Below are 15,261 nucleotides of genomic sequence, written 5' to 3'. Positions count from 1 at the left end.
TTTAAAAAAAACAAGAGAACACTTTCAACCCAAATATCAACAAATCAGTATGGTTATCAATTTTCAGCGAAAAAAGTTTCCGAACTTTTTTCAGTTTGTGTCCCTATTCACCTTGGTGTCCCTATTCACCTTGCTGTCCCTATTCACCTTGGTGTCCCTATTCACCTTGGTGTCCCTATTCACCTTGGTGTCCCTATTCACCTTGCTGTCCCTATTCACCTTGCTGTCCCTATTCACCTTGCTGTCCCTATTCACCTTGGTGTCCCTATTCACCTTGGTGTCCCTATTCACCTTGTTGTCCCTATTCACCTTGGTGTCCCTATTCACCTTGCTGTCCCTCTTCACCCCATTTCACGGTATTGGTAATGTAAACGGCATACGAAACCACCGTCTCCTCTTGAATCCCATTGCAGATGGAGCAGCCAGCCATGGGGCACAATGACAAACTGCCATCCTGGCAGCGCACAGGAAGGCCGTAACATCCCGCCAAAAACTGCCCGTCCTCCGATAGGATGTTATTGATTTTACAGAAGAATACCATATACAGTATAGTCATCAAAACCCATCGATGGAAATGCCATTGTTAATTCAAATTCGATTCAAGAATTATTTTTTTGTTTTAATTCAGGCATTCACCTTTGTGTTCCATTGACCTCTCGTTGTTGCTTAAGACTATCTTTTGTAACGAATTCAATTCGCATTTAATGTGAATGTGCAAACGGTGGAATGCACCCACCACCGCTTTCTTTAAATTGTATGGTCAGTAAAAGGAAAATGTCCGTTTTTACATGGATGACAAAGAATATCCAATATTTCTGGGAAAATAATTATTAGGTTGTGGACAATAATGATCAGGTTGTGGACAATGGTTATGGACAATGATTATCAGGTTGTGGACAATGATTATCTGGTTTTGGATAATGATTTATCAGATAGTGGGCAATAATGATCAGGTTGTGGACAATAATGATCAGGTTGTGGACAATAATGATCAGGTTGTGGACAATAATGATCAGGTTGTGGACAATACTGATCAGGTTGTGGACAATACTCATCAGGTTGTGGACAATAATGATCAGGTTGTGGACAATAATGATCAGGTTGTGGACAATAATGATCAGGGCGTGGACAATAATGATCAGGTTGTGGACAATAATGATCAGGTTGTGGACAATAATGATCAGGGCGTGGACAATAATGATCAGGTTGTGGACAACAATGATCAGGTTGTGGACAATACTGATCAGGTTGTGGACAATACTCATCAGGTTGTGGACAATAATGATCAGGTTGTGGACAATAATGATCAGGTTGTGGACAATAATGATCAGGGCGTGGACAATAATGATCAGGTTGTGGACAATAATGATCAGGGCGTGGACAATAATGATCAGGTTGTGGACAACAATGATCAGGTTGTGGACAATACTGATCAGGTTGTGGACAATAATGATCAGGTTGTGGACAATACTGATCAGGTTGTGGACAATAATGATCAGGTTGTGGACAATAATGATCAGGTTGTGGACAATAATGATCAGGTTGTGGACAATAATGATCAGGTTGTCGACAATAATGATCAGGTTGTGGACAATAATGATCAGGTTGTGGACAATAATGATCAGGGCGTGGACAATAATGATCAGGTTGTGGACAATAATGATCAGGTTGTGGACAATAATGATCAGGTTGTGGACAATAATGATCAGGGCGTGGACAATAATGATCAGGTTGTGGACAACAATGATCAGGTTGTGGACAATACTGATCAGGTTGTGGACAATAATGATCAGGTTGTGGACAATAATGATCAGGTTGTGGACAATAATGATCAGGTTGTGGACAATAATGATCAGGTTGTGGACAATAATGATCAGGTTGTGGACAATAATGATCAGGTTGTGGACAATAATGATCAGGGTGTGGACAATAATGATCAGGTTGTGGACAATAATGATCAGGCTGATTATCAGGTTGTGGACAACACAATAATGATCAGGTTGTGGACAATAATGATCAGGTTGTGGACAATCATTATTAGGTTGTGGACAATAATTAACAGGTTGTGGACAATAATTAGGTTGTGCTGTTATATTATCCGTGGAGGATAAACAGCGATTCAGTACAAAACTAGAACGGCACTCTTCGACGTCACCACCTTTGTTATTACATCATTATACATACTTGTACTAAGTTTGTTTGATTTAAATCTCTTCAGCTGTTGTGAAGTATCACATTGTTACCTGACATGACCTTTGACCTCTTGATACCAAAATGTAATCAGTTCATCTTTCCATCATAATACATACCTGTACAAAGGTTGGCTTGGTTCCCTTCAGCCATTCTTAAGTTATTGAACCCACAAAAATCTATCACGGACGGACAGCCAACCCAAAAACAATGCCTTGGGTGACTTTGTCTGCGGAGGCATAAAAAAGTTTTAATGACAATCGTTCTGGGTTTCCAGGGATACCTGGCCATGAAACACCATGTGCACACAGAACCTTTGACTAAATACAAAAGAGCACAAGCTCGACCAACCCCTTAACACGAGCTTTTGAGTCCGCTTGGTCTTTCTCGAGCAAAAACAGCAATTCAAAATGCATTCTCATCACTGGCTGGCACAACTGTGGGCACTGTACATTTAGTTTTCCATTGCCTGGTATATTCCTTGGCCACGGCTGGCATCGATGCAACAACCACACAGTCGCGTTACGTACACGCAGACAAGGCTGCTCTTAATTCTTGAGACAAGCTTTGTAGATATACATGTGAAAGGCAATATGAATCGTCAGCCATACAGAGGTTCTCAGACTGATCTTATTGCGATGTAGCTTTTGACTGGATTCTGTGGTGTACTCAGGTGTTGTGACGACATGACACAAAACAGTCACACATCCTCTTTCTTCCTGACTGCCGTGTGAAGATGGTGATGTCGGTGTGTATTCATGAAGCTGTGGGCAGCAAGATGGAGGTGAGGCGTAGAGCGGCTGCGATCGTCACGCCCTGGTTTCGTAGGGTAAGGAGCAGCTGTGGAAAGTCTGTGGGTGATGTCACAAGGGGGGAAAGAACGATTCAGAGTGAACAGGAAGGATGTAATAAATTGACAAATATAGTTTTCCAACTGCGCAATATACTGAGATTTAAAGTGAGTGAAAGCCCAGGGAAGGTATTTTTTTTGTTTTGAAAACAAGATCAAGGCTGGTGTAAGAGCTAACATCAATCACAAAAAAAAACAAAAAAAAACGGACACACAAAACATACAATAAAGGGAGCGGGAGACAAGATGGGGAGAGAGAGGGAAGTACACAAGTACAACAGCAGAGAACAGCGACATCAGGAGATCTGTGGGAGGGAGAGGTATAAAACACATTGACACTGCTAGAACTTCCAGGAAAGAAGTCGGTATTTCAGAAAAGTGGATCTGGGGTGAATTAACGGGGGTAGAAAAGATCAAGGTTTTGGATGGGGGAAGATAAGAGATGGTGGTGAACAGCTGTTTTAAAGACCTGGAGGGAGGAGTGGGAAGGTTATGCAAATGTTTGTCTTATAAAGAAACAAAACAGTTGTAACAAGCATTCTGAGTATTGCGATGCAATACATGTCCCCTACCGGCAGTCTGTCGTCCAGAAAACTGTTGGGGAAATTACCAAGGGTTATTTACCCACAGAGGCTAAGTAGGGTAGAGGATGATGTGGTTGAGCTTGAAAGTGGTTGGATGTCAATGAAAGATAGTCTGTTGGGAGCCGTTGGTGAGGTATGTGGATGGACAAAAGGACCACCGTGGCACTCGGAAACATGGTGGTGGGATGATGAAGTTGGAAAGAGGATTGACGAGGAGAGGAAGAAGTTCAAGGAGTGGCAGAAGGCGAAGGGTACGGGAGCAGAAACAGCAGAGCATGAAAGTTATAAGGCAGCCAGGAAGGCTGCAAAGAAAGAGGTAGCAAAGGCGCAGGAGGCATGTAGGAAAATGTTCGGAGAACGCTTGGATTCGGAAGAGGGTCAGAGAGTGGTATTCAGGATTGCAAAGCAGATAGCGAAAGAGAGGTGTGATGTGATGGGGGTGAGTTGCTTGAAGGATGAAGTGGGACAAATCGTTGTGGACCCAGATGGAATTAAAGGAAGATGGAAAAGATATATGGAAATGCTGTTGAATACAGAGAATGAATGGGATGGCAACATAGAGAGTAACCCAGTTTTAGGACCGGCAGAGAAGATAACTGAGAAGGAAGTTGAGGAAGCGATAAAAGCAATGAAGAGTAGAAAAGCGGGAGGGCCGATGGGAGTTGTGGGAGATATGTTGAAGGCAGCAGGAAGTTGGGGTGTGAAGAGAATGACAGAGATCTGTAATCTGGTGGTGAAAGAAGGCCGCATTCCAGTGGATTGGGAACTGAGTACCCTAGTCCCTCTATACAAGGGGAAAGGTGACCCTCTAGAGTGTGGCTCCTACCGAGCGATAAAGTTATTGGAGCATGGAATGAAGGTATTGGAAAGGGTGTTGGAGAGGAGGATAAGGAAGAAAGTGAAGATCGACGAAATGCAGTTTGGATTTATGCCAGGAAGAGGAACGACAGACGCGCTTTTTATTGTGAGGCAGTTGCAGGAGAAGTACATGGAGAAGAGGCAGAAGTTGTTTCTTGGGTTTGTTGATCTGGAGAAAGCATTCGATAGGGTTCCACGCAAAGTATTGACATGGGCAATGAGGAAGTTAGGAGTGGAGGAATGGTTGATCAGAGTAGTGATGGCAATGTACAAAAGAGCGCACACAGCTGTAAGGACGAAGGACGGGAACAGTGGTGAGTTTGAGGTGAAGGTGGGAGTGCATCAGGGGTCGGTACTAAGTCCACTACTATTTGTAGCTGTGATGGAGGTGTTGGCTCAGAACGTAAAGGAGGGTTTACCGTGGGAGTTGTTGTATGCAGATGATCTGGTGTTGATTGCGGAAAGTATGGATGGACTGAAGGAAAAGATGAACAAGTGGAAGGAATGTATGGAGACAAAAGGTCTGAAGGTGAATATCGGAAAGACGAAGGTGGTGGCAAGTGGCAAAGCATGTGGTGAGGTGGAAAGAACTGGGAAGTGGCCCTGTGCTATGTGCAGGAAGGGTGTCGGAGTGAACCCCATTCAATGTACAATGTGCACTGAGTGGGTTCATCAAAAATGTAGTGGTCTGAGAGGGTCATTAACCAGTGTGACAGCTACATTCAAATGTAAGGTGTGCACAGAGGGAGCTGCAGATGGAGGAAATGTTGAGTTGGATCTTGGAGACGGCATGAAGCTGGAAGGTGTGAAAACATTTTGCTACCTCGGAGACATGCTGAATGGAGAAGGTGGATCAGACTCGGCAACGGTTGCGTGAGTGAGATGTGCATGGAAGAAGTTTCGGGAACTGAGTGGCGTGCTGATGAGGAGGGGAGTGTCGTTGAAGCTGAAGGGAAAGGTGTGTGCTGCATGTGTGTGAAGTGTTATGATTTATGGGAGCGAGACATGGGTAATGAACGTAGAGCAGCAACGAAGGTTGGAAAGGGTGGAAATGCGAATGGTTCGATGGATGTGCGGAGTATCGTTGAGAGAGAGGAAGACAAATGATGAATTGCGAAAAATGATGGGAATAGAGCCTGTGATTGATGCTGTGAAGAGGAACAGGTTGAGATGGTTTGGTCATGTGTTGAGGAAGGATGAAAGTGACTGGTTGAGAAGAGTGATGGAAATGAATGTAGAAGGAAGTAGAGGACGGGGAAGACCGAGAAAGACTTGGCTAAAGACGGTGGAAGAAGAAATGCGGGCAAGGGGGTTAACAAGGAGAGATGCAGAAAATAGGGCAAGATGGAGAAGATTGTCATAGGGGCCGCAAGGCTAACCCCCGCTCTAGCAGGGAAAATGGCCTTAAAATGCATGTTGTTGTTGTTGTTGTTGTTGTTGTTGTTGTATTTACCCACAGATTCTGAATCGTTCCCAATCGCTAATTACCTCAGGACGGGATCACCTGTGATTCGCACTCAGGACTTCGATTTATACACCTTGCAGACAGGTCAGCAGAAGCACCATAAATAAGTTGTTGATAAAGAACCTTTCGAGTCGCTAAATATCAGTAATTTATTATATTTTCCGGTTCACGATCAATGATCGATGTGTATATATATGTTGCTCGGCTTGGCTCCGCCCCTCACGAAAGTACGCGATGTGTCGCGCTGTTGACGTTCGCGAGACGAGGCTGAGGGCGCACGGTGCGGCTTGAGGAGAGCTCCAGAATAAACAAGAGATATCCGTTTTTTAAATGCTTTCGTTTAATTAACGATATCTGCCAAACCACGTGCCCTATTGCAAATTCCAAAAGGAAATTTTAGTAGATTGACATGCTGAACAGATCTGTGAAGTTTCCCCTCGATTGGATCAAAAATGAGGGCCGAGCTCGTTTTTAAAGGTTCATGCTTAAAAACGTCATAACTCTGAAACCATGTCACGCATGACATCATGCTCGTTGACTTTTTTGTTCGTCATGGGTATGCGATTCTGCCTGCAAAGTTTGGCCTCGATCTGTTCAGCCGTTGCAGAGAAAAAGGGGTTTTCGTGTTTTCACGAAAACCAATATGGCGGCCGAGCCATTACCATTAAAATATTCTGCAGACCGAGTCCCCCCTACGGTGAAAATTTGATCTCAATCGGTCCTATTATTGCAGAGAAATTGGTTTTTAAAGGAAATTAAAACTTAAAATGGCACTGAGTTAAGGATCATCAAAATTATCATAATTCCCAAAGTTCAAAGTGCCATAACTTTGTCAAAAATGATCGAACCGTCGTGAATTTCGAACTTGATCTGTAACTTATCATGAGGAAACTATTTGCCAAGTTTGAAATCATTAGCATTTAAGCGTTTAGAAAAAAAGTCCGGAAAACTGTTCTTTGCGTGACGGACTGACGGACTGCAAACCTATAGTCCCCTCCGGTGTACACCAGTCGGGGACTAACAAGCATTCTGAGTATTGCGCTGCAATACATGTCCCCTTCCGGCAGTCTGTCGTCCGGAAAACTGTTGGGGAAACTACCAAAGTTCAAAGTGCCATAACTTTGTCAAAAATGATTGAAACGTCGTGAAGTTCGAACTTGATCTGTAACTTATCATGAGGAAACCATGTACCAAGTTTGAAATCATTAGCATTGAGAGTTTAGAAAAAAAGTCCGGAAAGCTGTTCTTTGCAGACGGAGGGACAGAGTGCAAACCTATAGTCCCCTCCGGTGTACACCGGTAGGGGACTAATAACTAGAACGGCACTCAGTAGAGAGCTCACCTCCGCCTGGTTGGCAATATCACAAAATGGTGAAGAATCACTTAAATTATACAAGCTGGATACAGATCTTCACCAAAATTGAATCGATTAGTCCTTGTCACACACCCAACCTGTCCACCAAGTTTCGTCCAAAACCATCCACAACGTTTTGAGATATCCTGCAATGTATCGTTTTTGGCCCTATCTCTCAATGGTGACGAATCACTTAAATTCTAGTAGACGGATCTGGATCTTCACTAAAATCTAATCATTTCATCCTTGTCACATACGCTTTGCCAAATTTAGTCCAAATCTGTCCACAACTTTTTGAGATATCCTGCAATGTATCGTTTTTGGTCCTATCTCTCACAACGTTTTGAGATATTTTGTTCACAAACGGACAAACGGACAAACAGACAGACAGGAGTGAAAACATAACCTCCATCCACCTTTGGTGGTGAAGGTAACAAGAACGGATCTCGGTAGAGAGCATACGTCCGCCAGGCTGACCAGTTTACGTTTTGTATCCCACTGATAGGCCACATCTGGATCCAGATGAGACCAAAATCGAATCGATCCTTGTCACACACCTAACCATCCACCAAGTTTCATCTAAATATCAGTCCACAAGGGTTTGAAATATCATGTTATGCTGTATCTCTCTCTATGGTGAAGAATCACTGAAAACATTTTTAAAAGTCTCGTATCCGGATTCGGATCTTCACCAAAATCAAATCTATTCATCCTTCTCACATGCCTAACCTGTCCATCACGTTTCGTCCGAATCAGTCAATAACTTTTTTGTGATGTCCTGCTCACAGACAGACAAGACAAACAGAAATACAGGGGTGAAAACATAACCTCAGTCCACCTTCGGTGGCAGAAGTAATAATACGAGTTCCCTTACAAGGAATTTCAATGCAAGAGGAGGCCATTGGGCCCACCAAGCCTGTGCAACGGTTGCCAGCCCATGGTTGTCTGTCCCTACTCTATCCTTTTGAAATGCTCATCGTCAAGCAAGGAAGCAGCACATACCATTTTAAAAGTCTTTGAATGACTCGGATGGGGTTCGAGCTGCGAACTACCAGGCTCAGAAAGGATGCTCTAACAATTACACCATCGTGTCTGGTAAACTTTAGATAGGCACCATAATAACCTGCACATGAAGTCTTCCGTTAAATGAAGACTCGCAAATTATACCTCGAGAGAAATCAATGAATGGATTATGGTGGTACAGTCCCACCAGGTAAATCCCTGGTGTTGGGCTAGCGGCTAGGGTGCCAGCTTAGGATCCTAGGATCCTGGGTTCGAATCCCGGTCGATCGCTGAATGAACGCCAGGGGGGTTGACTCAGCCTGTCATCCTTCCGAGGTCGGCAAATTGAGTACCAGTTCACTGGTAATTCCCTGCTTGTCGTAAAAGGCGGCAAAAAGGGTTGGCGGCAGGAAGGGCATCCGGCCGTAAAACATTGCTTCAAAAAGGGGAGCAACAAAAACAACAACCACGGTGCCCCAAAAAGGCCAACCCCCGCTTGGCGGGGAAAAATGGCCTCTAAAGGTGTTTTTTTTTTTGTTTTTTTTTTGTCCCATGGGAAGGACACTAGACTGTCCACCTAGACATTATGGATCAAAATCCATATGAAAGCAGTGGTATTCAGGATTTGGATTTTAAACGTGCAGAGAACAAGTTACTCCTCCTAAAGAGAATTATCTTGTCTCTCCACCTGATTGGTCGGAAAAAAAAAAAAACAGCTGACTCAATAATTACCTGAAGGAAGGGAACGGTCTCTGCCTGTCATACCTGCTCCGATCTATACCGTTGATACCAATCTACAATTTAAAGCCGATTCTCTTTGTGCTCAGAGCAGCTGTAGATAGGCACTAAAATGCTACCCAACCATTACGACTTTTACCACAAAGTCTTTGAAGGTCCAGATTATTCCCACCTTGTTGGGGGAGAGGTCGGTCAGTATTCTACCCAAAACCCAAATCGTAAAAAAATGAAGAGGAAAATAAATGACAAAGTGAATTTTGCGAAAAAGCTTTTCAAAACCACTCAATACAGGGAATTACCAGTGAAGCAGGGAATTACCAGTGAACTGGTACTGCACATGCAAACTATGGACACTCTTTTACCATATAAACTCTCTGTGACGAGTGGTGACACCGGGGGAATCTCATTGAAGACCACGAAAGCCATCGTCCTGGTGTAATGGTCTCCATCGGTGGGTTGGCCCAATACAAAAGACTTCATGGCTGCTGCTGCTCTGGGATCTGGTGCATTGGAATATTGAGACACTCAGACAAAAAAAGCACATGGCACCAGTTCAATGTTTAATTGCAGAAATGACAGTCAAGTTTCACTAGAAGTTGAGAACCTTTCAGCCACTGTTCGAGGAACCCATCCACAGAGCTCTTGACAAGATGCAGGTATTCCGGATGCACTAAGCTTCCCTCCTGCCCTTGTCGTATCGCACACTCATGGAAATCCAACACCAGACGCAACTGCGCCAATCCGACAGTGTCCGTCAGCCTTCCGGACTCAAGATCTCGCACAACCTGCACAGACATTTGACATTCAAGAATACTATGGCACTTTCAATTCATCAAAAAAGTAATAACATTTTCCTCGTTGATTGAACCTTCAGACAAACAAATTTGAGCTTCAATTCATGTAATATGTGAAGAGTGAGCAAATGAGTTGGTAACTAAACAAGTGAGGGAATGAATGAGCAGCCGAAGACTTGGCCTACTGGCCAGCTTAGCATTCCCATATGAAGCCCGGGATCATGATGCAACTAACCCAGGTTCAAATCTCATCCACAATATTTGTTCGTTCATCGTCTAATCGCATCCTTACAATTCATGTAAATGTACACTGATGTTTAATAGAGTCTTTGTCATACATGGGGTATTTATACAAGCTTCTTCAGGAACCTTAGGTCACTAAAAAAAACCCCAAAAAAACATAGCGATATTTATAAAATATGAGATGTGGAACTGTAATCTAAATGTTATCAAAATCCGTTGAGCCACTGCAGGAAAAACAAACAAACAAAATTTTATCGATGAAGTCCAGATAACCACAAGTAAGCTCAAACGAGAATGGTAGATCAAAGTGAAATGTACTCGTACATAGATTTGGGGTTCATGCCAGTGATACATTGCAAATGCATTCACCGAGCACATGGGACAACCCTTATTTAGAAAAAAAATCAAAAAAATCTAGAAGTTGGTGGGTTGGGGAAGACCTTATATATGTGTGTGTATATATATATATATATATATATATACATATACATATACACAGGGTTATTCAAAAAGTAGTATATACTTCAAAAAATTATTTATGTGCTTATAGAGAGTGACGGGAGACATTTAACAGTTATTTTCACACCTTATAAGCTCTCGATATGACTGCCATGTGAAGTGCGGCCCACCATGAGTCAATAATGTCGTTCTTCCCACACTTGGAAATGGTGCAAAACATTAACTTTCGGTGAAGCACGTTCATGTTCGATGACAACATGTGGATTTTGAAAGTCCCACACATGGATATTGTGGAGGTTGACCTTCCCACTTAAGCGGAAAGTTGCTTCATCGGAGAAAATTAACCTTTCTGCAAACCATTCATCCTACAGTCTTCCTTGCATTTTACAGCAGAAATCATAATGAGTGCCCTTGTCACCGGCCTCCATGGTTTGCCATAGCTTCAACTGGCAAAGATTCATGATTAGTCAATACCAGGCTCATTGCCATGTCATTGGCATGTCATTACCATGCCACTGAGGCACCAACACCAATGAGGAGGATTGTTGTACGAATGGTACAGCAAACAGAACAACAATATTATTTCAAATTTGCCGTCACACAAACGTTACTCCGAGAACAATAATTAAAAAAAAGTGATTGAAAATGTTTTAGAAGAAAACAAAGGGAGTAAAAAACAAAAACAAAAACAACCTCCAAATCTCTCTCAATATGTGCTTACCTGGTCCATTGCCAGGTAGATTGGCAACATTTCAATCTTCTCCTGAGTCACACATTCATAGAGGATGGTTGAGAAAAGCTCACAGTTCTCGCGTCCCTTGGGCTTCTCCTGTCAAACAAAGTTTGTAGTTCATCCAGGTGTGTGCGTGTGTGTGTGCATGTAAGTGGTGTGTGTGTGTGTGTGTGTGTGTAACTGTGGGGTGTGTGTGTGTGTGTGTGTGTGTGTGTGTGTGTAACTGTGGCGTGTGTGTGTGTGTGTGTGTGCGTGTGTATGTGCATGTAAGTGGTGTGTGTGTGTGTGTGTAACTGTGGTGTGTGTGTGTGTGTGTGTGTGTGTGTGTGTGTGTGTGTGTGTGTCTCCACGTGCATGCACACACAGGGAATGCACGGGGGCTCACCCATTTCACAGTACAGACATGGGCCTCATTCGATGCAAATATTTTGGTCACATGCAATTTCATTTCTATTGTCGAGCAAACAAGATTCAATTAATGCACCTGCAAGTTCAACAAATCATGTACTGTATATATTATATTTTGGTTCAGTCTTTATTCCTTTGTTTTGGTGTCTTAAACTTATCAATGATGCATTCATACTTTACTTGTCTTTCTTGAGGCTGGTGACAGAAGTGAACTAGAATGACACTCGGGAGAGCGCATACCACTGCTCGACTTCACAACTTACGTTTTGTACCCCACAGATAGGCCGGATCTGGATTCTGAGCTAAAATTGAATCGGCCTGTTTTTGTCACCTAACCAACTCACCCACCTTGTTTCATGCAAATCTGTCCACAAGTTTTTGAGACATCATACTACAAATCGCTTTTGGCCCCCTTCTCTCAAGTTTTTCATGTAGCTGAACTGAAGTTTCACAAATCCAATGTCAAACTATTGTTTTACAAGAAGGTTTTGTCCTGATTCATAATCGGACAGTATTACAAGTTGTTCACGCAGATCTGGGAAATAAGTCAGAAATGCACTGACTGCAGAAACCCGCAGACGAGCAGATATTTCTGACACCTATTTATCCCACGCTACTTTCACTGGCAGTTTATTAGGAGCTACGATTCAAACAGTTTTATTAAATAGAAACTTTTTATCATTCCAGTTATTTCTTCATCCTGTATTCAGTGACAATAGTCATAGTCAATGACTGGTCTTGTCTCAAATCACTTTATCCTGGCTCCATTGATGGTTGACATTATCGACAGTATCGTGTGACTCAAATACGTTTCATATATCTATTTATTGTAAAGCCTGGTGTTGGCTTAGCGGTTAGGGTGCCGGGTTGGGATCCTAGGATCCTGGTTTCGAATGCCGGTCAATTGCTGAATTAACGCCAGGGGGGTTGACTGACTCAGCCTGTCATCCTTCCGAGGTCGGCAAATTGAGTACCAGTTCACTGGTAATTCCCTGTGTCGCAAGAGGCGACCAACAGGGTTGGCGGCAGGAAGGGCATCCGGCCATAAAACATTGCTTCAAAAAAGGGGACCACGGTGCCCAAAAAAGGCCAACCCCTGCTCTGCGGGGAAAATGGCCTCCAAAGGTGGCGTCTCTCCGTCTCTCTCTCCGTCTCTCTCTCCGTCTCTCTCTCCGTCTCTCTCTCCGTCTCTCTCTCCCACTCCGTCTCTCTCTCCCTCTCCGTCTCTCTCTCCCTCTCCGTCTCTCTCTCCCTCTCCGTCTCTCTCTCCCTCTCCGTCTCCGTCTCTCTCTCTCTCTCCCTCTCCGTCTCCGTCTCTCTCTCCCTCTCCGTCTCTCTCTCTCTCTCTCTCTCTCTCTCTCTCTCTCTCCCTTGCCTTGTTACACCCTTGCCTGTCAACAGGGGAATTCGACAAGGTTGCCCCCTCTCTGGCTTGCTCTATGCTCTCTCCATCGAACCCTTACTGGGTTATTTGCGTGCTAGACTAACCGGGGTTGGGTTTTCTCATCTTGAACGGCCCATTAAGGTGCTGGCATATGCTGATGATGTGTGTGTTTTTGTGCGGAACCTCAATGACATTAACGTTGTCCGTTATTGTCTATCCGTGTTTGAAAAGGCTTCTTCAGCCAAAGTGAATTGGGAGAAAACGAGCGCCATTTGGCTTGGTCCGTCATGTCACTCGGCACCCAAACTTCCTGCTCCTCTTGCATGGGCCACTGATGGCGTGAAATACCTTGGAGTGTTCTTGGGTAATGACGCCACAGTAGCAAAGAATTGGGCTGGTCTGTTGGATCTTGTTGAAGGGAAACTGCAAAAATGGAGAAATCTGATAACACAACTGTCTTATCGTGGAAGGGTCTTGGTGATCAACAGTTTGGTGGCCTCTACCCTATGGCACAGGTTCTTTGTGCTGCACCCTCCGGTAGTGTTGCTTCAACAGCTCCAGAAGTGCTTTGTGTCTTTCTTCTGGGATGGAAAGCACTGGTTGCGACCCGAGGTCCTCAGCTTGCCACTGACCGATGGAGGCCAAGGCCTGGTTGACATAAAGAGCCGGTTAATGGCCTTTCGACTTTCGGTTGCTCTACGCATGCTGTACATGCACCCCTCTCCACCTTGGGTCGGCGTCGCTCGTCGCCTTTTGCAGCAGGCGGGGAGACTAGGCTATGACCACGCTATATTCTTGATGGATCTCTCGCAGCTTGATATGTCTCCCCTCTCCAGGTTTTATCAAAGTGTACTAAACGCATGGCGAACTCTAACGACAACAAGAGCTACGCATTCGTACACAAAGCAAATGTTCTTGATGGAACCTTTGTTTTACAATTCAATTTTCCATGATATGCCTGCTGATAGGTGCCTCGTTCAACGCTTTGTCGCGAAGAACATAAAATCGGTCGCCGATCTTTTAAGCCCAAGTGGCAGTTGGATTGGAGCTGATGCATTGGCAAGCCTGGTTGGCGTGCGATCCTCCAGAGTTGTGGCACGTATGCTACGCTGTGTGCTTCATACCTATGTACAGCTTGCACCTAACTGGGAGCAAGTCCAAGCAGACAACGAACAAGGTGCCTCTCCTGCTACCTTTCCTGAACTTATTTGCAAGTTTTCTCTTGTCAACTCTCCTCCGTGTACCCCCTTTAGCATAGGATTCAATGGGTTTCCTAAACAAAAAGACCTCTATTTGGGTTGCGTAAGTTTCCTTTTGCAAGGGCAAATGACACAGCGGAGGGTTCGATGGAGAGACCTCTTACCTTGTTCCCCCCCATATTCTCCTAATTGGAAAGGATCTATCATCCTCCTGTGCCGCCACGACATGGTGACCTCCAATGGAGACTTGCACACTGGATCCTCCCCTCTAACCACTTGCTGCACCGCTTCTCAAGTCTCCTAGCAGATGAATGTCCCTTTTGTAAAAGACCTGAAAACCTCTTTCATATTTATGTTGAATGTCAACGGTTGGCTCCTCTATTTATCTTTCTTAAGAATTGTTTTGGCAGGATTGGCTTGGTTTTCAACACTTGTGTTTTCATTTATGGCTTAGACATCTCACACAAGAATATGAATGATGTGTTAGGTAATTTCCTGCTTGCACAGGCAAAAATGGCAGTGTATAAATCAAGAAAAAGAAAAGTTGATGATCTCGGAGCTAATGAGGAAAATGCCTTGTTCTTGTTTAAAAATCTTGTGACGAGCCGTGTAAAGTTAGACTTTGCCTTTTTCTCCATAACAGGAAGGCTGCCACAGTTTGAGACCAAATGGTGCGTGAAAGAAGTCATTTGTAAAATCCTGGAGAAACGTTTATTGTTTTGTGAAATGTTTTGTGCATAATTTTTACTGTATTTTACTGTATTAATATTTTTTGTTTGTTTCTCTGCTTGAAATGACAATGTGACCCCTATTTGGGGGTTTTCTTTTTCTATTTTTATAATAAAAAGATACAAAAGTCTCTCTCTCTCTCTCTCTCTCTCTCCGTCTCCCCCTCTCCCTCTCTCTCTCTCCGTCTCTCTCTCCGTCTCTCTCTCCCTCTCTCTCTCCCTCTCTCTCTCCCTCTCCGTCTCTCTCCGTCTCTCTCTCTCTCTCTCCCCCT

General features: G+C 43.9%; 1 protein-coding gene across 1 annotated transcript; it reads right to left on the bottom strand.

Annotated features, from left to right (window-relative positions):
* Positions 1-2,410: 2,410 nt before the first annotated feature.
* On the bottom strand, positions 2,411-11,396 carry LOC144892449 (anaphase-promoting complex subunit 1-like). Its single transcript, XM_078779353.1, has 4 exons — positions 11,259-11,396; positions 9,646-9,826; positions 9,404-9,541; positions 2,411-3,041 (listed from the first exon to the last, which is right to left on the bottom strand). Exons 1-4 carry the CDS (start codon positions 11,286-11,288, stop codon positions 2,947-2,949), a joined length of 444 nt encoding a protein of 147 aa, XP_078635479.1. The 5' UTR covers positions 11,289-11,396; the 3' UTR covers positions 2,411-2,946.
* Positions 11,397-15,261: the final 3,865 nt, after the last annotated feature.

This window comes from Myxine glutinosa, chromosome 5 (assembly GCF_964187855.1).
Source record: "Myxine glutinosa chromosome 5, kmMyxGlut1.1, whole genome shotgun sequence".
NCBI classification, from domain to species: Eukaryota; Metazoa; Chordata; class Myxini; order Myxiniformes; family Myxinidae; genus Myxine; species Myxine glutinosa.
Note: the sequence above shows the minus strand (reverse complement) of the source record. Positions and strands in the feature narration are given on the sequence as shown.